General features: G+C 41.9%; 1 protein-coding gene across 5 annotated transcripts in view; it reads left to right on the plus strand.

The window, feature by feature from the left end:
- The first annotated feature begins 1,664 nt into the window (after positions 1-1,664).
- TPK1 (thiamin pyrophosphokinase 1) overlaps positions 1,665-24,290 on the plus strand; it is a 480,210-nt gene continuing 457,584 nt past the window's right edge. For 2 of the 5 annotated variants that reach the window (XM_048839088.2, XM_048839086.2), the window contains exons 1-2: positions 1,670-2,021; positions 2,772-2,828. In XM_048839088.2, the coding sequence (XP_048695045.1) occupies positions 2,786-2,828 (43 nt within the window). In that variant the 5' untranslated portion in view covers positions 1,670-2,021; positions 2,772-2,785. Of the gene's footprint in view, positions 2,022-2,768; positions 2,829-24,290 lie in introns of all 5 variants that reach the window. The other 3 variants (XM_075125594.1, XM_048839084.2, XM_048839083.2) reach the window with 3 other exon arrangements.

A 24,290-nucleotide genomic window follows, 5' to 3' on the forward strand; every position in this document is an offset into this window, starting at 1 on the left:
AGAATGTTTCTAACAGGTGTTGGTAGTTTTTTTTGTAATTAAGCATGATGGTTTCTCTCATTTGCTTCATGCAACACCTCCATTTGTTTGGAAAAGTTAATACAAAGGAAAGTGTTTTTTTTTTTTAAACCACCTTTAGATTTTAAATTGATTTTTATTAGCATTAGCCATTATATAATCACTTGTTATATCAACACGTACACATCTGAAGTTATCTTAATATATTCAGCTTTACAACACAGAGCAACACAGACCTACAACATTGTTATTAATTTAAGCACTGATGACCTGTAAGCCTGTGCACAGTCAGGCTCTTTATTAAACACAGACTTATTACTGGCTATAAGCCCTAAGCCAAAGACCATCAAAATCAGTGAAAGCCCTTCATACACTTCCATGCACTTTAGATCAGGCCCAAAGAGTATACCACCCTAAACAGTCCTAATAGGTTAGGATGGCCTCCCTAGTGGGATAAAGCACTCAACTGGGACTTTAGATCGGAGATAAATTCTCAGCTCAGCCACAGCCCTCCTGTGTGACCTTGGGCAGGTCACTTAATCTACCCAGTGCCTCTGATCCCAATCTCTAAAATGGAGGTAGTACTTCCCTGTCTCACAGGGATATTCTGAAGAAATAAGTCCATTAATGACTGTAACATTCAAATACTACAGTGATGAGAGCAATATAAGTACTTAGATTGAAGTCAATGGACCATGCCTTCTATTATATAGCTTATAGTGTTTGCAGAATCAAACTCAGACAGTTTTTGTCCCAGAGATCTTGCAATCTGTTATCCCAGAAGTGTACTTCCTCACATCTTAATGCAATGCTTTTAAAACTGTTCTTTGCAGTCCGCCAGCTTTATTTAATAAACTTTCCCCCCCCCCTCAAAATATCACTCTGCCCAAATCTAGTTCAAGAGAAATAAAAACCTAATGGGCTCTCCCACAATTCTCTCTTACCAAGTTGTTTTTTGTTAAACACATCCAGTAATGACACTAACTGAAAAAATATAAAATATTCAAACATCAGCAACAGCTTTTCTGTATGATTTGCAACCCTTTTTCTGCAGCTATTTCTTCTATGACTTTTTGTTTGTTGGCAGGGGTTGCGGTGGAAAGCTGCTCTGACTTGATTTTACAGAGAGCAGAACTGGATCACTGCCACACTCTTCAGCATGCTGTTCTCAGGGGTTTTATCCTACACTATTATAGATGATGCAAGAAAATCTGAGTTGCCTTTGCTATTAAAGCACCCCTGTTCTTTTTGCAGCTGTTGTCCTTTTGCTGTCTTTCTTTACAGCTTGAATGTGGAGCTTAGTATTTTCCCTTGAAAGCTGTCTCCCATTCTTCCCTCCCCGCAAAAACAAAAATATAACATTTACAAGCCAGTGCAAATTCCTAGTGCCCCCAAATGGCCAAGAAATCACTCCACATGGTCTAGCCAGCCCCAGGCACAGTATGCGCACAAAACGCCCAATCAACGAGAAACGTAACATAACACTGTGCTAAAACCATCATTATGCGTGCGTGCGGGGTTAGTAACGCGTTCATGCAAGAGGACAGAGCATCAATAAAAAGAGCTGCCATCTCTCTCTTTACAGCTTAGCCGGGGGGGGGGCAAAAGTCTCAGAGGTGGGTGAATGCCTGCAGTCAGGCATCTAAAATGCACAGCCCAGGAATTATCTCGCAGGGGCTGGGCACCTGCCGCTCCCACTGGAGTCCGCAGCAGCAGAGAAAGGTGCTCAGCCTGCGAGGACATCTGCAGTCGCGCTCCCTGCCCCCTGCACGCATCCTCCCGCTCGCTGCCCGGGCTGGGCTGGCCACTCTCCCGCTCGCTCTTCCGGCCGCTGCCGCCGCCGTTCTAAATCGATCGCGGAGCAACGGATCCGTGCCGGAATCGATGCCATCGCCGTTCCTCCCCTTCCCTTCCCTTCTCCTCGCTTCTCCCCCGCCCGGGCACCTGCACGCGCCCGCCCCAGCGCCAGGCCCCCGCAGCAGCCGCAGGCAACGGAGTCTCAGGTACCCCGGCGCGAGCGCCCCGCTCCCAGCCCGCCCTTCTGCGCGCGCCTGGTGCAGGGGGCGCTGCACGGTCAGCAGCTGCTGCTGCTTCTTCCGAGGCTGAAACCCACGTGCTCCGCAGCCCCCGCTATTACTGCTGCCTCCCAGGCGCCTCTTGTCACCCTTTGCTTCCCTGGGGGTTGGGGGGGGGGACCTACCCATCCCTCTCCTCCCCCCCAGTGGGGTACAGGCTCCTAGGCGAGAACACCACGCCCCCCCGCCAGACCTCTGCCTTGTCTTCTCCTGCCTTTCAGCTCTAAACGTGGAGCCCTCCTCCCAGTTTACTAGCCGAGTTTGCAGCTAAAAGCAGCTGTTTCAGCTCAGTAAACAGAGGATGCTCGTGGTTCCTCCTTCCCAGCTACTGCTCGCTCTGCGCTGGCTTTAAGCTCTGGCGCCGTGTGGCGAAATGTATCAGGTTTTGGCAAGAGCCAAATGTGCCTGTGGCTTAATTCCCCCTCCCCCATTGAAACGGACTCGCCCTGCGTGCTGCAAGTTACCCGCAGCTCAGCCAAAAACGCTTTTAAAGCTTTGTTTATTTCTTTGGAAAACAAATATTGGTCTGTAAATTTCCTCCGCTTAGAGTAAACTTGAACTGTGCTTTTTCAAGAATACGCCAGTAAAATAAGCGAGGTTTAATTGACAGCTGAGGTTTGCAAGAGCTTGGAATCTTTTTAACCCACCGTTTTCTGTGTTTTTGTTTTTTAAAAGCAGAAAGTTAATAAGCTATGGAACGTGTGTTTACTCCGCTGGAATGTCTCCTTCCCACTGGTATTGTACCTCTTCTTACTGTTTAAATCTCTTTCAAGAGTCTTTACCCTGCAAATAAGTATATTTTTGTGTGCACAACAATAAGAATTACGTTCTTGGTTTGAAAAAAGAAAAGGAGGACTTGTGGCACCTTAGAGACTAACCAATTTATTTGAGCATGAGCTTTCGTGAGCTACAGCTCACTTCATCAGATGTATACCGTGGAAACTGCAGCAGACTTTATCATCTATTATTTCGAAAGGTTAATAACATAAGGCCTAACATTCCCCTTCATTTGTTGCTAGTAGAGCCAGTTTGATGTTATTGTGATGGGAATCATCCCTTGAGGAGGTAAAGAGAGGAGGCACATGTGGTGGAGCTGGGGAACAATGTTTAATTTAAAAATGTTTTAAACAGATAGAGTTAAATTGGTGCTAATGCCTGTGTATGCACTCTTATTTTGGTTTAAGATTGGCCTATTTCAGTTTAATTTAAACTGAATGCTCCCGCGGCACTGCTTTGACGTGCGAGTGTGGTCGGCTGCAAGCACTGGGCGACAGCTCTCCCAGCGCTTCTGGTACTCCACCTCCACGAGGGGATTGGCTCCCCATCGCTCAGAGCCTGTCCACACTAGCGCTTTAAGGCGCTCAGACTTGCTGCGCTGAGGTGGGTGATCTTTCACACCCCTGAGCCAGCAAGTTAGAGCGCTATAAAATGTGAGTGTAGACTAGGGGCATGTCTATGGGGGCAGTCCCGCGGGCCGGATTCAAAGCCCTGAGGGGCCAAATCCGGCCCGCGGGCCGTTGTTTGCCCACCCCTGGTGTAGGCATACCCTAAATGGAAATAAGATAAATGATTTAAACTGTAATAGGAGTGTTTACACAGGAATTTTCACTGGTTTAACTAAATCAGTTTAAAATACTATCTTTAGTTTAGTTGGTGAAATTTTCTCATGTAGACAAGGCCTAAAGCTGATGAGAAAACCGGCCTCTGGCTGTGGATCTTTGGATACATATTCTAATATCTTAGTGGATCCTTGGGATATGCTAGGTGAATATCTTGCCTGGTACGTGCTCTGAAGCCACAAATGTGTCCTCACCAATTCTGTAAGCTGAATCTCCATTTTTGGTTTGATTTTCCACTCTTATGTTGTTGTGGCATGTTTTGCAATTCTGAAAATTCATTATTAAATATCTCCTTACCCTGTGTGTGTATAATATATAAAAAGTGAAAGTACAAAAGTAACCTCTATGCTCTTTGTGGCAGGGACTGTGTCTTCATATATGCTTGTACGGTATTATTATTAATTATCATTGGTATTATCATAGCACATAAGAGCCCTAGTCATGGACCAGGACCCCATTGTGTGCAGTGCCTGAGACTATCTCTCATCATAACTGGATCCTTGGGAGTGCTATTGTAATATAAATATTAAATGATATTGCTGAAAAGTGTTGCTTTGGTAAAGGGGACTGAATTCTTTATTATGATGCTCTGGCTTTGCTGAGAGTGGTTATGACAAGGCAGATTCATTTAAGCCACCATGGGGTAGATGGATGGGAGGGGTGAGTGTATATAATCTTTGTGTGTGTGTATATATATATATAATACCAACAAGCAGATATATTTGGAAAATAAGAATTCTAAAAAATTGTCATCTTTTTGAGTTTAATAAATCTATTAATCTGTTTCAAAATTTTAAAACAAAGCATTTTCTCTGTCAATATATTTAAACTTTTCCCCAGAATTTTTTTGTGTTATGTTTGGCTTTATAACTTTACAAGTTTTTCCTTCTTGATCCAATTCAAGGACGGTTTAAAGTTACTAAAAAGGAAAGATTTACATGAACTATTCTTAATAAAAACAGATACTGGACAGCATAAGCTGCATTTATTTTGGGCACTGTTGGTCTTGGTTAGAAAGGTGAGTGGTGTTTGGAGAGTTCATTGATTATCTTTTTCTAGTTGCACCATAATCTGATTTCTAAAACATAGCTACACAGTAAAAGTGTTATTTGGTGCATCAAAAAAATCCTATCGGATTTAATGCTATCTATCTATACAGTAGAAGAGTGGGTATTTGTCACCATTTATTTTGTAAAACAGTTGCTGTGTGTAGGTATCTGTATGCAGTAGTCAATTTTACATGGTAGTGTAGGGTAAGATACACCTAGATACCACAGATAAAGTCTTGTCCTCACTAGCAAAAGTTGCTTTGGTTTTCAATACTTTCACTGATATAGTTCTATACCAATGTAGCATGTCCACATTACCATTTCTGACACAAGCCTCAGTGTGCTAACCCAATGGTTCTGAAACTTCAAGACCCTGGTGTACAATTTCTGGAACTCAAAGCCAAGATTTGCAAACTGTGTATCCAAAAGGCTCCTAAATTAATATTTAGGTACCTGATTAAGTGTCCAGTTTTCCCACCACTCCTATTGGCTGTAGTGGGATATGTTAGTGCTCAGCATCTCTGAAAATCAGGGTGCCTAAATAGGGTAAACCGTGTCTGTGCAAGAGATTGCACTTTCTTGAGATCTGGTCAAGAATGTAGAATGAACTTTTGTAGGAACTTTGAAGCATAGCAAACCTCTCCATCTTCTGTGCCAAGTGCAAGGCTTACTCCTTCAACCTTGTCTTCACTAACATATAAACACACAGCAGCATATATGTATAATAATACCACCCAGCCAAAACAAAACACTACACTATATTCACAGATTTCAGAGTAGCAGCCGTGTTAGTCTGTATCCGCAAAAAGAAAAGGAGTACTTGTGGCACCTTAGAGACTAACACATTAATTTGAGCATAAGCTTTCGTGAGCTACAGCTCACTTAATCGGATGCATTCAGTGGAAAAACTCACAAAAGCTTATGCTCAAATAAATTTGTTAGTCTCTAAGGTGCCACAAGTACTCCTGTTCTTTTTACTGTATTCACAGTAGCATAACCCTGGGGAGAGGATGAGAGAGAGAAGGAACTACATGTGGCTGATGTTAGTTATGTGGTTTAATGCACTTCTAGAAGGTGCTGAGATACTACCATGATGATGACTATAGAAGATCCTGTATTGAACAGAATAAAATACATATGGGCTTAGGAGCCAGACTTCAGGTACCCCATTTTGAATTCATTGGCCCAAAAACACTTGCTGTGCCAACTTCGTAATTTTAATCAGTGTAATTATAGTGGGTTCTTATTTTGGCAGTAATTTTAAATCAACACACATAGCACCTGATTGTGGCCCAAGTACCAAAGGTTTGAGAACTGCTCTTCAAAACCATTGTAGTCAAACTTCACGAGCTCTGAAGACAATTCAGTAAAAAAGCTGGAGCACAATTTAAAATTGCAGAGGGGTGGACAGAAACTGTGCTATGTGCTCCAAAACAGTATTAATTTGCTTAATGCCATTTAAAATGGATAGTGAAGTAGAGCTTAAGAGAAGGATTGAAGTATACAAAGCCTGGGAAAAATATTTTTTCTCTGTAAAATGAAACTGCAATGGGATTCATTACTGTATATGACTTGTAGATTATGAATTTCAGTGAGTGATAGGTCCATGCCAAAGCCCCATGTTCTTTTTGGGCCTGTGGTCTACGACCAAGATTCCTGCTCTATGTGGCACCCTAGTGCTAAATTCTAGGACAGCTATAGGTAAGTTAAAAAGGGAAGTTGTTATTCATTTAATTATTGAAGTGAGTAACACAATCAGTACGGTGCGCCTTGGATTAGTTATTTTCATAGTAAATTCAGATTTTTGTGTTTCATCCAAATTTTAATTTTTATTGCAGTGTAGTTGTATTCATTGTAAGAGCAGTACAGGAAAGGAATGGAGGATATGACATGTGGCTGTGAGGTAGTTGACAACTTTTGATAACTGGAAAAGTGATGGAGGCGTTTGATTTTTGGGACCCAAGAGGATCGTTGAACTTTTTGGCAATGGAAAGAGGATGCATGTCCTCTTCTGCACTTCTGGTGGGCAGAAGTAAAGTTGGCATTCGAGTTTCCTGGTAGGGCTTGAAGTCTTACCTCGCCACTCGTAGAGTAAATTCCTTCTTTCATGATATCTAAATAACCACCTAGCAGCAATGGATAAGCTCATTAACTGGATGTTTGTGATAAAGTGATCTGCAATGAAATTGTTAACCATGGCTGTATTTTCACTGCCAAAAAGATGGTGTTGTTTTTACAGTGAGATAACTAACATATGATGGTTTTCCCACTGTAAAATCCTAATAGAGATAAGATCTCTGTGGTTTCTGTCACAAAGCACTGACCTGACCTAGCTACATAAGAAAGGCCATACTGGGTCAAACCAAAGGTCCATCTAGCCCAGTATCCTGTCTTCCGACAGTGACCAATGCCAGGTGCCCCAGAGGGAATGAATGGAACAGGTAATCATCAAGTGATCCATTCCCTGTCACCAATTTCCAGCTTCTGGCAAACAGATGCTAGGGACACCATCCCTGGCCATCCTGGCTAATAGCCATTGATGGACCTATCCTCCATATATTTATCTAGTTCTTTTTTGAACCCTGTTATAGTCTTGGCCTTCACAACATCCTCTGGCAAAGAGTTCCACAAGTTGACTGTGTGTTGTGTGAAGAAATATTCCTTTTGTTTGTTTTTAAATCTGCTGCCTATTAATTTCATTTGGTGACCCCTAGTTCTTGTGTTTATGAGAAGGAGTAAATAACACTTCCTTATTTACTTTCTTCACATCAGTCATGATTTTATAGACCTCAGTTATATCCCCCCCATTAGTAGTCTCTTTTCCAAGCTGAAAAGTCCCAGTCTTTTCTCATATGGAAGCCGTTGGATACTCCTAATAATTTTTGTTGCCTTTTTCTGAACCTTTTCCAATTCAGATATATCTTTTTTGAGGTGGGGCGACCATATCTGCACACACTATTCAAGATGTGGGTGTACAATGGATTTAGAAAGAGGCAATATGATATTTTCTGTCTTATTATCTGTCCCTTTCTTAATGATTCCCAACATTCTGTCCGCATTTTTTACTGCGCTGCACATTGAATGGATTTTTTCAGAGAACTATCCACAATGACTCCAAGATCTCTTCTGAGTGGTAACAGCTAATTTAGATAATTTTGTATGTATAGTTGGGATTATGTTTTCCAATGTTTGCATTTATCAACATGGAATTTCATCTGCCATTTTGTTGCCCAGTCACCCAGATTTGTGAGATCCTTCTCTTGCTCTTCGCAGTCTGCCTGGGATTTAGCTATCTTGAATAGTTTAGTATCATCTACAGATTTTGCCACCTCACTGTTTACCCCTTTTTCCGGATCATTTATTAATATGTTAATAGGACTAGGCCCAGTACAGTCCCCTGTGGGACACCACTATTTACCTCTCTCCATTCTGCAAATTGACCATTTATTCCTACCCTTTGTTTCCTATCTTTTAACCAGTTACCAGTCTGTGAGAGGACCTTCCCTCTCATCCCATGTTTAAGAGTCTTTGGTGAGGGACCTTGTCAAAGGCTTTCTGAAAATCTAAGTACACTATATCCACTGGATGCCCTTTGTTCACATGCTTGTTGACCCCCTCAAAGAATTCTAGCAGATTGGCGAGGCATGATTTTCCCTTTACAATAGCCACGATGACTCTTCCCCACCAAATTATGTTAATCTATGGGTCTGACAATTTTGTTCTGTACTATAGTTTCAACCAGTTTGCCCAGTACTGAAGTCAGGCTTACCGTCCTGTAATTGCTGGGATCACCGCAGGAGCCCTTTTTAAAACTTGGCTTCACATTAGCTATCCTCCACTCATTTGGTACAGAAGCTGATTTAAATGATAGGTTATAGACTACAGTTAGTAGTTCTGCAGTTTCACATCTGAGTTCCTTCAGAACTCTTGGTGAATACCATCTGGTTCTGGTGACTTATTACTGTTTAGTTTATCAGTTTATTTCAAAACCTCATCTAATGATACCTCAGTCTGGGACAGTTCCTCAGATCTGTCACCTAAAAAGAATGGCTCATGCTTGGGAATCTCCCTCATATTCTCAGCTGTGAAGATGGATGCAAAGAATTAATTTAGTTTCTCTGCAATGGCCTTATCGTCCTTCAGTGCTCCTTTAGCACCTCTATTGTCCAGCGGCCCCACTGGTTGTTTAGCAGGCTTCCTGCTTCTGATGTACTTACAATTTTTTTTTTGCTATTACTTTTTGAGTCTTTGGCTAGTTGTTCTTCAGATTCTTTTTTGGGCCTTCCTAATTATATATTTATACTTCACTTGCCAGTGTTTATGCTCCTTTCTATTTTCCTCACTAAGATTTAACTTCCACTTTTTAAAGGATGCCTTTTTGCCTCTCACTGCTTCTTTTACTTTGTTGTTTAGCCATGGTGGCACTTTTTTGGTTCTCTTGCAATATTTTTTAATTTGGGGGTATACATTTAAGTTGAGCCTCTGTTATGGTTTCTTTAAAAAGTTTCCATGCAGCTTCCAGGGATTTCACTTTTTGCTCTGTACCTTTTTAATTTCTGTTTAACTAACCTCCTCATTTTTGTGTAGTTCCCCTTTCTGAAGTTAAATGCTATAGTTTTTGGGCTGCTGTGGTGTTTTCCCCGCCACAGGGATGTTAAATTTAATTATATTATGGTCACTATTACCAAGCGGTCCAGCTATATTCACCTCTTGGACCAGATCCTGTGTTGCACTAAGGACTAAATCAAGAATTGTCTCTCCTCTTTGGGTTCCAGGATTAGCTGCTCCAAGAAGCAGTCATTTAAGGTGTCAAGAAACTTTATCTTTGCATCCTGTCCTGAGGTGACATGTATCCAGTCGATATAGGGATAGTTGAAATCCCCCATTACTATTAAGTTTTTTATTTTAATGGCCTCTCTAATCTTCCTGAGCATTTCACAGTCACTATCATCATCCTGGTCTGGTGGTGGGTAATACATCCCTACTGCTATATTCTTCTTATTAGAGCATGGCATTACTATCCATAGAGACTCAGTGGTACAGTTTGGTTCATTTAAGATTTTTACTTCATTTGATTCTACGCTTCCTTTCGCATGTAGTGCCACTCCCCCACCAGCATGACCTGTTCTGTCCTTCCGATATTTTTGTACCATCTCTCCTTCCCCCACATCTGCCCTCTTACTCATACAGTGGGCCTTACCTAGTTCATCTCAGTGTAAAACTACAGTGCTTTGTCTCCACTAGGATTTTGCAGCAGGATAGCTAAGGTGTGTTAGTCATCCTGTCGTGGAAAACACATTTATTTTGGCAGTGAAGGCATAGCAAATGGTAATATTTAAAATGTCAGCAGCAGGCATCGGTTAATGCTCCATTGCAATGAATGGGAGGGGGAAAGTACTCAGTGGCTCTCTAGCTTTTTTCTGCAGCATTCTGTTTCTGCAGACAATATTTCATTGACTTACATTTGTTTCACACTTGGAAAGTTATTTTTGCAACATAACAGTTTATGTTACATTACAGTTTGTGAATTCATTTTAAAAGCAGCTCTGTTTTCTTTGTTTAAAAGATCTAATGCCTTCTACAGCGTACCACCCTTTGTTTCCCTCCTATGGTTTGTTTATAGCCTTTGCGTGTGGGTTGGTGACCTTGGTGTTGTGCCTAGGTTGCCCTTTGTGGGTTCTGCAGTGAGACTAGTTTAGCTAAACTTTAACTACAGTGGACTTTGAGAGCTCCGTACCATGCCTTGGTCTCCTTAACATTGGTGTGCTGCTGTATGCTTTAAACAGGCCTGCACCTGATTAGTACTTGGAATCTTTGGGTAGTAGGGTTTGCTAGGTCCACTTACTCAGCAATATTGCTAACGTGGAGCACTGTATGCCATAGTCTACACTGGATTTCTGTTTGTTCCCACATGTAATTCAAACTTAACTTTTTTGATGTACAAAAGCCCTTTCATCTACAGCATAAACGTTGACTTTATTTAGTTTTAAGGGGGCCCCGATACAGCTTTTGTCATTTTATAACTTCTGCCAGACGAGGTGGATGAAAAAGAGAGACACATCCTCCATTGCCCAAGTCCACCAGCAAGGTAGCTCCCTGGTGGACACTTCCTTATCGCTCTCCTGCAGAGGGGAAGGCTCTGCATAGCAGAAAATCCTCTTACCTTGCTCTCTGTATCCTGGCCCACAGAGAGCTCCGTGAAACTATTTCTCACATCATGTGGGGAGTGTGAGCCATTTGTGGAGGCTGTCTCCCTTATATCCTATTCCCCATACCTATTGTGCATCAGAACCACACCAGTTCCTGGGGTGGTAGTTGGGGCTCGGATTTGATTCCTTCAGAAGAGGAAGTAACAAAAGGACGATTATTATTAGAAATGGCTTATGCCCCTAGAATGGTTTCCCTAATATTGAGCATCAAGAGGCGTTTCTGCTTACACCATCAACTGTATCTCATCGTCTGTCTGTAAGTGTAACTCTCTCTACCCTTTTCATCAACTTGAATGGGCTTTGAGGTTTTATCAAGATGATTATTTTAAGTACCTCTTAAAACTTAAGTTTATATGGTTATAGTTGATGATATAGTTATTTCACTGGTGTCTGGAATCACATTGTCTCCAGTTAAATGAGCCAAAGCTGTTTCAGCTTTAAAAGAATATCGCCAGGTAACTGCCTGTAAAGCTGAAATGTCCATTTATTGCAGGTAACCCTTTGCATCCTTTCCCGCCCCTTTCCCGCCCTCTCCATTTGAAACTAGAGCTTTGTTCTGTTAAAGCAAGGTCACCTGTATATCAGAAGCAAGCCACAGGAGAGAACACCCCTCAACCCATAGCTTAATGTTGTGTATAATCTGGGGTAAACTATTTTCTGACAGAGAAAAGACAGGCAGGCCTGCACCTGATTAGTACTTGGAATCTTTGGGTAGTAGGATTTGCTAGGTCCACTTACTCAGCAATATTGCTAATATTGCATCAGTGGTTCTCAACCTGCGGCCCAGTCAGCACACAGATGCGGCCCATCTGACCTCTTCAGGGCCATACAGGTAGTATTGGATGCTGCCCACAATGATGAATAGGTTGAGAACCCCTGCTATACATGGAAGTGATATAACCTGTGAATAACAATGTTTTTAATTGACAGTTGAATTATATGAGAATTTTACCATTCAAACAAGTGAATAGAAACTGTTTCTTTATGTTAATCTTTTTCAAAAAATGGGGTTAGGTGGGCAAGAACATTTTTTTTCATCATCCTATAGCTCAAATGGGTAAAAGTGAGTTGCTAGAAGCTGGGAATGGGTGACAGGGGATGGATCGCTTGATGATCACCTCTTCTGTTCATTCCCTCTGAAGCACTGGCCACAGAAGACAGGATACTTGGCTAGATGGACCTTTTAGTCTGACCCAGGATGGCCATTCTTATGTTCTAAGTGGCTAGTCAAAGTTCAGGGATGGTCCAGTTGGGAGTAGAAATTGGTAATGGAGTCTGGTATTGTCTATGATGTAATCTTATTTACAATGAATATACAAAGTTCTGCTTCTCTAAACGCAGGCGGAACCACAAAATGTGACCGCTTCTTATAGCCCTAAGCCTCTTTAGCCAGCAATAGACCCAAAACTGTCCACTAGGCTTCTCCAGGGCCTCACCCTTCTTACAGGCTATTGCTTGGGCCTTGTGCTGACTTTCTTCCTGCCTCTGAGTCTTTCTCAGTTTCTTGTCTGCCCCCCCATCTCCCCAAGCTATACTTTTTCTGCACTCACCCTCCTGATCAGAAAAATGCCAAGGGAAACCCTTTTCTCACACGTTGCTAGTTTCTGGGCAGATTTCATTGTGCCCTGTTTTAGATGTGACCCTTTAAATATCTCTTGCCACTATCTTAAATGGAGGTCATGTTCACACACAATTTTTAACAAGGTTTTAACTTAACCCATAAAAATGTTTTACCCAGCTCATAACAGTATAATGGTTCTGCTGAAAGGACCAGGAGTCTTTGAAGCAAATGTGCTTTCAGAAGAGTATTGTCTTCCTTCCTTAGTCCTGGTGGTACCCTCCACAATGAGTTTTTAAAGATATATATTTTGTGGTTTTACAGCAGCCTTATTGTCAAATCATATACAAACTGCCTACAGGTTTCAGATACAAGTCCACGTTTAGGCTTGATCTCCGAATATGGAAAACAATAGAAGAAATTGCCTGTTTGCAAATACGAACCCAGTCTGAATAAAGTAGAAGCTAATATGAAGTAGGAACACGTGGTAAATTGTTGCACAGGAAAAACTATACTAGGTGACTGGTCCAGGCTTGGAAGTCTTGGGTTCCAAAAATTACAAAACCCTCTATTCCTCCCACTCCCCCCAAAACCCTATACTTGTATTTGTGATCTGTTTTCAGCTTGTACATGTGAAGACAGGTTCAGTGCAAGTTTTTGAATAGGTAAAACAGTGGTTCTCAAAGTTTTGTACTGGTGACCCCTTTCACATAGCAAGCTTCAGAGTGCGACCCCCCCTTATAAATTAAAAACACTTTTAAAATATATTTAACACCATTATAAATGCTGGAGGCAAAGCAGGGTTTAGGGTGGAGGCTAAGAGCTTGGGAACCCCTAAGGTAAAATGTTGCACTTGATCACATTATGTTTATTGATGTCCAAGTTTTAGACCAAAACCTAATACAAATATAATTCCTCACCCATTCACTGAAAAACACAGTATCCAGCTGCCAAGTATGGTTGGTAATCCTCCTTCTACAGGCTTCCAGATTTAATAAGCTTATTAGGCATGGATCTTTTGCTAACAGCATTGTTGATTGACAGCTTAGTCCAGAAAACGTTTTTCAATTGCTAGTGAAAATTTATCTCTATTTAACACACTAAAAGAAGCCTATCTTAAAGGCTTCTTTGGAAATTATTAAGGATAAAAACCAGTTAAAACAAAAAAAAATAAGAAAAGTAGTGGCAGATATCACCCACCACAAAATACCGCAAGAAAACAAATATATTTATTCTGCGTACAACCACCTAGCCCTACTGTCCACCTTTAAACATCCAAGTCTGATTATTTTGGCCTATGTCTTTCTGTAAATTGAGAGTGATGTTTAAATGCCATCTTTTACATGCATATGTATTCCAGCACGTGTATGTGAATAGATGATTCTACCCAGACAAGTGACCTCTATATTTGATGAATGCAAACAACTATGTTAATGCATTATTAAGTTTGCATCGTTAAAAAGTTAACAAATTGAAAAGTTAAATTTTCTTCAGCAATATTCACTCAACTATGCTATATATAGATAGCTACATACAACATTTTTGGAATGCTATTATATTTGTTTCTTGCCCTATACCGAATTGCTAGTAAGAGGCTCTTGCTGTCGTTTCCTGGGATTGATTTTTTTTTTTTTTAAACACCAGCAGCATTTTCTCAGTAGAGTGTCCTGCCTTTGTAACTTGTCTTCATGGATTGTCTGCCAGAATCTATATCTGGAAGGCTTCGAGGTATGATGTAAGGCATGTTTGTCAGGCCACATCCACCCTCTGATTGAAATCCATGGGAATAGAGTCAGTAACTTCAATGGGAGCTGGATTTTGGTCTCTTACGTTTAATTTTTTTTGCTGACTCCTCTTTGTTTTTTTAGGATTTTCCTGGGGTTTTTTACTCTTATTTTTCTTGTCTTGTCCCCCAAGAAATTATTCTTTTTGGCAGCCACAATGGGAGTAGAATAGTTGAAAAAATGTATGATTGTAATTTGTGTCAGAAATACTTAGTTGCTTCTTTGATAAGAGTTGGACGCATTTCTTTTTAAAAAACGGGTAAATATTGTTTTAGCAAAAAATGTTACTGTTAGGAGTTGCTGATGTATAAGCACAGTAGGAAACTTCCTATAGAAAGAGTTAAAGGCACCACGTGCTGTAACCACAGTCCGATGAATTGAGCTGTAGCCCATGAAAGCTTATGCTCAAATAAATTGGTTAGTCTCTAAGGTGCCACTAGTACTCCTTTTCTTTTTGCGAATACAGACTAACACGGCTGCTACTCTGAAACCTCTCCTTTGGATGGGCACTGCAACCTTTCCTGAGGTTTCTTTGTGTTGCCGGATGGCCACACAACAGGAGAGTTATTCTTCAGGCTCACCTTTTTGAGACATGGTGCTTCTTGGCAAGTGGTTTTGCCTCAGGGTTCTTTGGTGAAAAAACCCCCAAGGCTACAATACCAGCTTCTGCTGGCATAGCTGTGTCAATGAGGGGTGTCAAGAGGAGTCATCCTGGACCGACATAGCTGTGCCAGGAAAAAGCCCTTAGTTTAGATACAGTTATGCTGGCCAAACTGGGCTTTTGCCGGTATACACTGTATCCACACTAGGGGCGCTTTACTGGTGTACATAGTGTAGACATAGCCTCAGGAAAACAAACTGTGTTAAATAGGAGAACTAGGGAGACAGGGCCCAAGGGAGCTGCTTCTTGGCAGAGACTTGAAACGTGGTACTTTAGTTGAGGTTTCTGCCTTTGTGTAGTTTGTGACCATCTCTGTTCCTTTTCAATAGAATTTGAGTACACTTTGTAACTGAACAAATTACATTAGGTAAAAAAACCTTGATCCTGTATCTCTGATTTTTCGTCTGATGGGAAACCAGCAAGCCCCCCAAATCAGCCACCACTCACTAAAGAGGCAACAATATATTTAATATGGCTTCATTAGTTTTGTTGAGAGAACCGTAATGTTTGAATTTCCTGACATTTTTGCCGTTAAAATTAACGGGCCTGACTTACCACCTCATTAGTCTAGTTTTAAGCTGGTGTAACTGATTTAAGTGGTTTAAAACTGGAATAATGAGGCCCAACTCTGTCATCTCATCCTTGACCCAAAATTTAGGTTCTGAAAAAAACAAGCTTTTACAAAACCAATAGTAATAATTCTGTGAATGTTTGTTTTCCTTTAAATTGTAAAGGAAAAATTGTTGATTATCATGTGGGCTTTTGCTTGAAGTCTTTGAAACTGAAATTTTGTAGCAATGAAAATCCGAAAATGAAACAGACCGCGAACAAAAGCAAAATTGACTTTGTTCATTGTTTTCATTGTCCAAGCGGAGAGAAATACAAAGTAAATGAAAAGCATAAACAGTGAAGAGTGAACTGGAATTTGAAAAATGTCATCAGGGTTAATAATATTTAGTAATTGTTATTAATAAACATTATTTCTAAATTGACACTTCCTTTAAATTCTCAGGGCCAGAGTGTGATGTTTCCCTCTCCACTTCCAGGACCTCAAGAGCAGGGCTGTAAACAGGCTGACTCCCTCTTCAACAAAGAACACAGACCTTGAGTTAGGGCCTGATCCTGAAGTCAAGGGGAGCTCTACCATTGATTTCAATAGGTCTAGGATCAAACCCTTAATGACCAGACTCACCTCATTCATGGGGTTTTGTGCTGATAGTAACTCAAAAACAATAGTACAATGTAAGCTTTTGCCTAAGCTTCCTGCTTGAACTTGCTTGTTTTTAGGGTTTCCCCTAGAATCTGCTCTTCCTAGCTCTTCAGTGGTTCTCTTTATGTCCTGATACAAGACGGTTGTGCCCACCTACCAGCATGACTCTTAATTCAGTGTTTTATCACTTGAGCCTGTAGGTCACTGAAAAGAAGGATCTTCTTTTCTTCATGTTCTTAGTCTGCTACCCTGTTACAAGGTCACAGTTTCAATTCTTAAATTTATGGGGACTAATCCAAATCCAAGTGAAGTTGGTGTAACTGGTTCTATAGAGCTGCAGTTTCCTAGCAAGCCTGATATCACAATATCCCCCCAGAGGCTGCTGAAGGACCAAAACAAGGCAGAAACTGCTGCTACACAAGTGCCCTTTCATGCATCCTCTACATGCATCCACTTTCATGCATCCTCTAATATGGTCTATGGCGCTGCTGAAGTATTTGACAGTTGCCATCTGCTCGATGTCCCATCCGGATAGGGTAATACTGAGCTGGTTGTAATCTGGGACTGGAGGTTGCTTGATGGTAATGGCCAAAGACTTAGTTTTATCTGGATTCATAGCCATGTCAGTGTGCATTGCTTCTTGCCTGACCAGATTGGCCTTCAGCTCCAGCGATTCATCAAACTGAACCAACAAGACAATGTCACTCACGTATTTGAGATCTCAAAGCAGAATGGGTGTTCAGCTCAAGGCCATGGCAGCTGAGTTGACTCATCAGATCCCTTAAATTTGCTCGATGCACTAAATGAAAGGCTTCCAGGATCAGTATGTTCATGTCATGAGGGTGTTTATGCTGAAGATGACCACTTGTGAGAATCTGGTCAATTGTATATACGCTGTGTGGGTACTGTATATAATTATTTATAATATAGTAGTGCTTAGATCAAGGACAGAAGTACTTAGGTGCTGTACAAACACATAGTGAGAGAAATCTGTACCCTGAAAAGCTTGCTGTGTAAATAGGCAAGTGTAATGGGGTTCGCTCACCACTCTGGCACCTCCTGCTGGCTGTCTTGGGAATTAGCTCTGCATGTTAGTGCACCCTCTTTGGGTGGTGCTTGGCTGGTGTCGCTCCTGCTCTAGGACCTACATCTCTCCCTGAACCACTGCGTCCTCTTCAGCTACACAGCCCTCTGGCTGTGCCACACACTGTGCCCCCCGCACTGGGGGACCTGCAGTCTGCTGTTCAGCCACTTCCCTTAGTGGCTACTGCAGCAAATTATCTGGCCATTTCCTTGAGGCCTCAGCATCCTCTTTGCCCTTGCCTCAGGGCCTCAGACTGCCAACCCCAGCAGACAGCCTAGTTCCTGCTCGCAGCATTGCTCTGTCCAGGGTGTTGGCAGTTCTTTCTCCTGTCCAGAGACACAGTGCTCCCTCCCTGGGCTCCCGGGAGAGCCAGCTTTTGTCCTGCAGCTCCCTTTTTATGTGGGCCTGCTTGGCCCTGATTAGCTGCTCCCTTCAGCTTTTCTCTGATTGTTTTGTATGAATGTACAAATGTTTTCAGATTTGTAATCTGAAGGGTTGGATCACAGAAACCCCCTTGGGATTGCCACCTCATGTGCCAAGATTATTTCTGCTCCTGCTTTCCTGCCCTGTCAGCTTAGGACTTCAGTACCCTGCCTGGTTTGAGCCAGACCTGCTAGCCTGCTGCAAACCCAGACCCAGGTCTGAACCATTTCCCCTAACTGCTCTAGCCTTAACTGAAAGCAGCTTACAGAAGTGTGCCTGTCTTTAACATTCAGATGCCCAACTCCCAGTGGGGTCCAAACCCCAAATAAATCCGTTTTACCCTGTATAAAGCTTATACAGGGTAAACTCATAAATTGTTTGCCCTCTATAATACTGATAGAGAGATATGCACAGCTGTTCCCCCCGCCCCGCCCCAAGTATTAATACATACTCTGGGTTAATTAATAAGTAAAAAGTGATTTTATTAAATACAGAAAGTAGGATTTAAGTGGTTCCAAGAGGTAACAGACAGAACAAAGTGAATTACAAGCAAAATAAAATAAAACACTCAAGTCTATGTCTAATCAAACTGAATACAGATAAAAACCTCACCCGTTCCAGTAAGCTCTCTTTTACAGACTAGCCTCCTTCTAATCTGGGTCCAGCAAGCACTCACACCCCTGTGGTTACTGTCCTTTGTTCCAGTTTCTTTCAGATATCCTTGGGGGTGGAGAGACTATCTCCTTAGCCAGCTGAAGACAAAATGGAGGGGTCTCCCACGGGCTTAAATAGACTTTCTCTTGTGGGTGGAGCCCCCTCCTCTCTCCTATGCAAAATCCAGCTCCAAGATGGAGTTCTGAAGTCACCTGAACAAGTCACATGTCCATGCATGACTCTCAGTTTTTACAGGCAGAAGTCATTGCCCACATGGTATCTTGAATGTCTCCAGAAAAGACTTCTTATGTGGATTGGAGCATTCCAAGATGCATTGTTCCTTAAGTGCTTCTTGATTGGGCACTTAACTTTGCAAATTCCTTTCTCCAGGAACTGACCAAATGCATCCGATGAAGTGAGCTGTAGCTCACGAAAGCTTATGCTCTACTAAGGTTATTTAGAAATCAAGCCAGTATACGGCCAATATTCATAACTTCCAATACAAAAATGACACATGCATACAAATAGTTTTAATAGATTCAGTAGATCATAACCTTTACATAGATATGTTACATGGCCTATGTGGCCTAGAACATATTCCAGTTATGTCATATATATTCATAAGCATATTTCCATAAAGCCTTATGGGGGGCACCATCACAGTTGCCCTTGGGTCTCTTTGCATTAGTTTTTCATCCTGTCCCAGGGCATTCCCTCAGCTACTCCATTGTGCCATACTGTCTAGCCTATTTCTATCACCTAATGGTCATAAACTTGCCCAGGCTCTTTTCCTTTCACCATATGTATCTTTTATGCCTGTGGACTTTTACACACTGAACATGCCACAGGCATCTTGTAGCAGGAGCTTTCCATGCAGCCTCTCTCCTCAGCACAGCTCACCTTCTAAGCTTCTCCTCTGAGCTCTCCTTGCTTCCTGTCCTACTTATATCATTAGCCCAGTGATAATCACCCAGGTGCTCATAATCCTCCAACAAAAAGTACTGAATTGCTTCTGTAGCCTTTTCTGTGTTGCAGTAAGTTCAGTGATCAGGGTGCCACTAATAGTACTCTCACTCCCTTTCCATTCCTATCCCCATGGTTAATCTTTTTGCAGGAGAGTATGTATGTTGTGCACAAAGCATTGGTTAGAAAAAATGTAAAATCTAGGAGTCCAATTGTTTGTCCAGTGGGGAAAGCTGTAGAAAGCAAAGAAGTGGGAGGAACACTCATGCATGAAAAAGGTTTGCAGGATCAAGCTTTACATTAGATTGTTCTGCTGTCTGAATTTCCATTTTTAAGACTTAGAGACTAAGGCAATACATTTTGACTTGCTTTGTCCAGGCATGATTTCTAACTGAATTAATCAGAGAGATAAAATTAATCAGAGAGATAAATATGTAAATATATCAATTACTGAGACTGTGTCCGAGGCTCCATGTGATCAAAGTAAAGTGTGAAATATGGGAGAGGATGGAGAGGTATGGTGAGGTGCACCAGATGGCAAAATCTCCTGAGGTAAATTCACTTTAGCACCACTGCTACTGGTAGTCAGCATTTACGTCGCAGATTTGCATACATTAGATAGAGTATCTAGAGCAGTGGCTCAAGCTTTCCAGACTAGTGTACCCCATTCAAGAGTCTGATTTGACTTGTGTTCCCCCAAGTTTCAGACAAAAAAACAAAAAATACAAAGATGTCACAGCACACTGTTATGGAAAAATTTTAGTTTCTACTGACTTCACTAGGGCTTTTTATGTAGCCTGTTTTAAAACTAGGCAAATATCTAGATGAGTTGATGTACCCCCTGGAAGACCTCTGACATGTACCTCTGGTTGAGAACCACTGATCTAGAGTAATAAATGCTTTGAAGGAGAGTGTTAGATAATGGACTTCTGGTTCATGGGTTCTGTTATGCATATATTATAAATAATCTTTGTATTATAACTAGAGTGTCAGCAAAGTTGCTTGTAAAGAGTCTGACTGCACTTTTCTGGGACATCCTCTCTAGATTCCTAAATGGGACATTGAGCAAACAGAGAAAAGAACATCCTTTACAAAATCCTTCCCAAAGTTTACAGTGATCCTAGTGCATTCTAGGATGGGACTCGGAGGGTGAAAACTGGGAAAACGCTCATTGACTTCAGTAGAGCTAGGATGTTACCCTGAGAGTTTACAGTGTGAATGAATATTCCCACAGCACAGACACAGTCAATGCTGCTTATATAATAATGTACCGCTCTAAGAAGTCACAGTGTCTTGATTTAAGGGGCTCCCAGTGAGCTGGGACATAACAGTTATCTGTAAGATCTGTCGTTGTGATCATGTTATCCATAAACTAAACTGGTACAAGGGAGGGTGAGTAAAGTGAATGATTGGACTCTACTTAGCTTAAGGTCATAATTGGTGGCATCACAAAGCAATACTTGAAGGGAGGTACATGATGGACTTCTGTCCCATGGAAAATTCTCATGAATTAGGTGTGGTTTTAAAACAGGTGAGTCAACCTTATCTCAGAGTATTCATATTTGGGTTTTTTATTGCTTTTGCTTTTCTTTTCTGTCCTTTTTTAAAATAAAAAACAAACAACCCCCACCCCACCTTACCTACTAAATGTAACAAAAAGACTATTATTATTAGAAATGGCTTATGCCCCAAGAACGGTTTCCCTAATATTGGGCATCGAGGCATTTCTGCTTACACCATCAACTGTATCTCACCTTCTGTCTGTAAGTGCAACTCCTAAGTAGGTGTGGCAAATGTTAATGGTTGGCAGCCCACAAAAATGGGGTTATGGTTACATTCCAGAGCTTACGTGTGGACGTGTTAATATGATGGGAGAGCGCTCTGCCATCAACTTAATTACTCCAGCCCCTGCGAGTGGCAGCCTGAGTGACGTAATTTGTATTGACTTAAACTGTAGTGCGTACATAACCTAAAACACATCTGGAAAGAGAGAGAACGCTTTCAGAACGGCTGTATACCATGAAGCTATCACACATTTTTGGAGTAGCCAGAATTATAGGTGATTTCACTGGGGATGGGAAGCAAAGCCTCTCTCCTGGCACCTTTACGGACGGATGTACATGAATGTAGAGGACAAGGGATAATGTCAGAGAACAGAATTTAAACAAAAATGAAAGGTTGTAGGAATGAATACAGGCAACAGTTAAGTGATATGAGGAATGGTATTAATTTGCTGGATGGCAAAGGCCAAATTTTTTTTCTTAAAAAACCCCAAACAGCTAAAAGGACAAAAAAAGACATTTTGTTCTTTGGGAGGTATATAGAACTAGCTTCCTAATTATTTTTGACATTTTGTCATTCGTGCTATGAGCTTCCTCAGAGGATAGAAGTAAATAGCCAGTCTCCTCTGAGAGCACAGCATGAACTGTATGTGTTTAAGGTCTGAAATGTGCTAGCATAGGCACCAGATCCTAAAATAATACTGTCATGTTTCCAAAATAAGACAGTTGGGAGCAATAGGAGTTATACAGTGTAAGGTAGGGCGCAGATAGAGTAGTTCCACTGAATTGATACATGCAGATTTTTCAATGTGAAGTTTTGGAGGAAAAATAATGGACGTTTGTGGTCATGAAGGATTACATCTCTAGCTATGGGTAGCTGAGGAAAACGAACTTGCAAAAAGCCAGCAGAACGGTGGTCAGGGGCTTCTGACAAGTAATATGTACCATCAAATACTGACAAATATCATGACAGATAAGTGGGTAAAGCAGCAAGAGGGAAGCTCAAGAGCATGAATCTGGATCATTTTGTAACCTGTTAGTTAGTGTTTCAGCACGTTTAACCAGTGTTCCATCGAATATATATAAGACTTTGATTTATATGAAGCCTATATGCTTTTGTTTGCTCTGTTTAGGCCCCAGTATTGAAATAAGCAGCACAAAGACCTCCAGGTCTTCATAGAACTCCACTGACTTCACCTAGGGTTCCATTTGGACACAGGGGTTTTTCCATTTACGTTTCTTTTTCAATATTCAGGTGAATTTTAAATTTTCCACTAAATTTATCTGTTTGGCTCATCAGCTCTTGAAGCAATCCCTTATCCTGTGATAGCGATGACATAATTCTATTGTAGATTATAACATCTCCTTCCGCCCCTTTGAATGTCACCATGAGGAGCAAGGCCAGTTATTCTTTTTGTATTAAAGTTGAACAAGTGTGATGCGGAAAAACAGCAATTCTACCAAAGTTCTTTTTTTATTTCAAGCCAATCCGTTGTGCATTTTGTTTTGTCTGCTGCTGTTTGGTCATGATGCAGCAGAATTGTTGGACAAAAATCACAAGAACTAGTTTAGGGAATTACATAGTATTATGGTGAAAGGTTCAATTTCTTTGCTGTGACCTGTCAGAATTTAATTGACAGTTGTGTTGATGGTGCCCAGCATGGAATAGAATGCAACTGACCACGTCTGGATTGATCCAGGTGTAGTAAAAGTGATAGAAAATTGTTGTCAGTATAGCACAGAGAAAGATAAATGTTTGGAAACTCGTATCGAATTAGAATTTCATTTTTGTCCAGTAGAATCGTAATAACCATTTTGTTTATATACTGATGCAGCGTGGTCTGATGGATGATACTGAGTGTCAAGTGTACTTTCCATACTCTACCACTGTATTGCTGTGTGAACTTAAGCAACTCATTTAGGCTACATATACATTGTAAATGAAAGTGTAATTATAGCACAGGTAAGAATAGTAGTGAAGGCATAGTGGCACCTACTCAGCACGAGCTCCCTGCCTCAGTACAGCCCACTGAGGACCCTGGGTATGTATTTCAGTTTCGGGCCTGTGCTGAAGTTTGTGCTGCCATGTCTTCACTGCTATTGTTACCTGCACTAGCTGGATTAAAGCTGGCATGGGTCTGTGTCCCTGTACTATAATCACACCTTTTCTGTGCATCAGTTGCCCCACAGGCAAAGTGTATTTTACCCACTTTTGTAAATGTATTGGAGATGTTTGGATGAAAAGCTAGATAGTAGTAGAAGTATTAAACTAATAGTATAATTATGAACTTGAGTGTTATTCTGTGGCATTTAAAACATCCCTGTAGTATTAGAACGGGGTGGTCAAACGTTTTGGCCCACATCTGGGAATAGAAAATGTATGGCTGGCCATGAATACTCACAAAATTGGGGGTGGGATGTGGGAGGGGGAGAGGGCTCTGGTTGGGGATGCGGGCTCTGGGGTGGGGCCAGAAATAAGTAGTTCAGGGTTCAGGAGGGGACTCCGGGCTGGGGGGGCGGGGCTGGGGATGAGGAGTTTGGGGTGTAGGAGGGTGATTTGGGCTGGGATTGAGGGGTTTGGAGGGTGGGAGGGGGATCAGGGCTTGGGCAGGGGGTTGTGGCGCGGGGAGAGGCTTGGGGGTGCGGGCACCAGGCGGTGCTTGAAGCAGCGGCATGTCCCTTCTCTGGCTCCTATGTGGAGGCACGGCCAGGCAGCTCTACATGCTGCCCAGTCTGCAGGCACCGCCCCTGCAGCTCCCATTGGCCGTGGTTCCTGGCTAATGGGAGCTGTGGGGGCGGCACTTAGGGAAGGGGTAGCATGCAGAGCTGGCTGCCGCTACGCATAGGAGCCAGAAGGGGGCCAGGCCTCTGCTTCCGGGAGCTGCGCAAAGCGGCCCCTGACCCTGTTCCCTGGCTGGAGCGCCAGAGCGGGGCAAGCACCAGACCCTGCTACCCAGTGGGAGATTAAAACATCTGGGGGGCTGCAGTTTGCCCACTCCTGTATTAGAACACTGCTAATTCAAAGTCACTGATAAAAAATTCTACATCAGTTCATGGATCAAAAAAAAAGACTTTTTTTCAAAATTGAAGACACTGAAATTGCAATCTGTGGTAGTGAAGAGCATGAGTTTTAAACATATGAAGATAGTCACACACTTAAAGCCTGGGAGAAGCCAAGCACTAGCAGCTCCTATTGAAGTCA

The sequence above is a fragment of the Caretta caretta genome, chromosome 2 (genome assembly GCF_965140235.1).
Source record: "Caretta caretta isolate rCarCar2 chromosome 2, rCarCar1.hap1, whole genome shotgun sequence".
Taxonomy (NCBI): Eukaryota; Metazoa; Chordata; order Testudines; family Cheloniidae; genus Caretta; species Caretta caretta.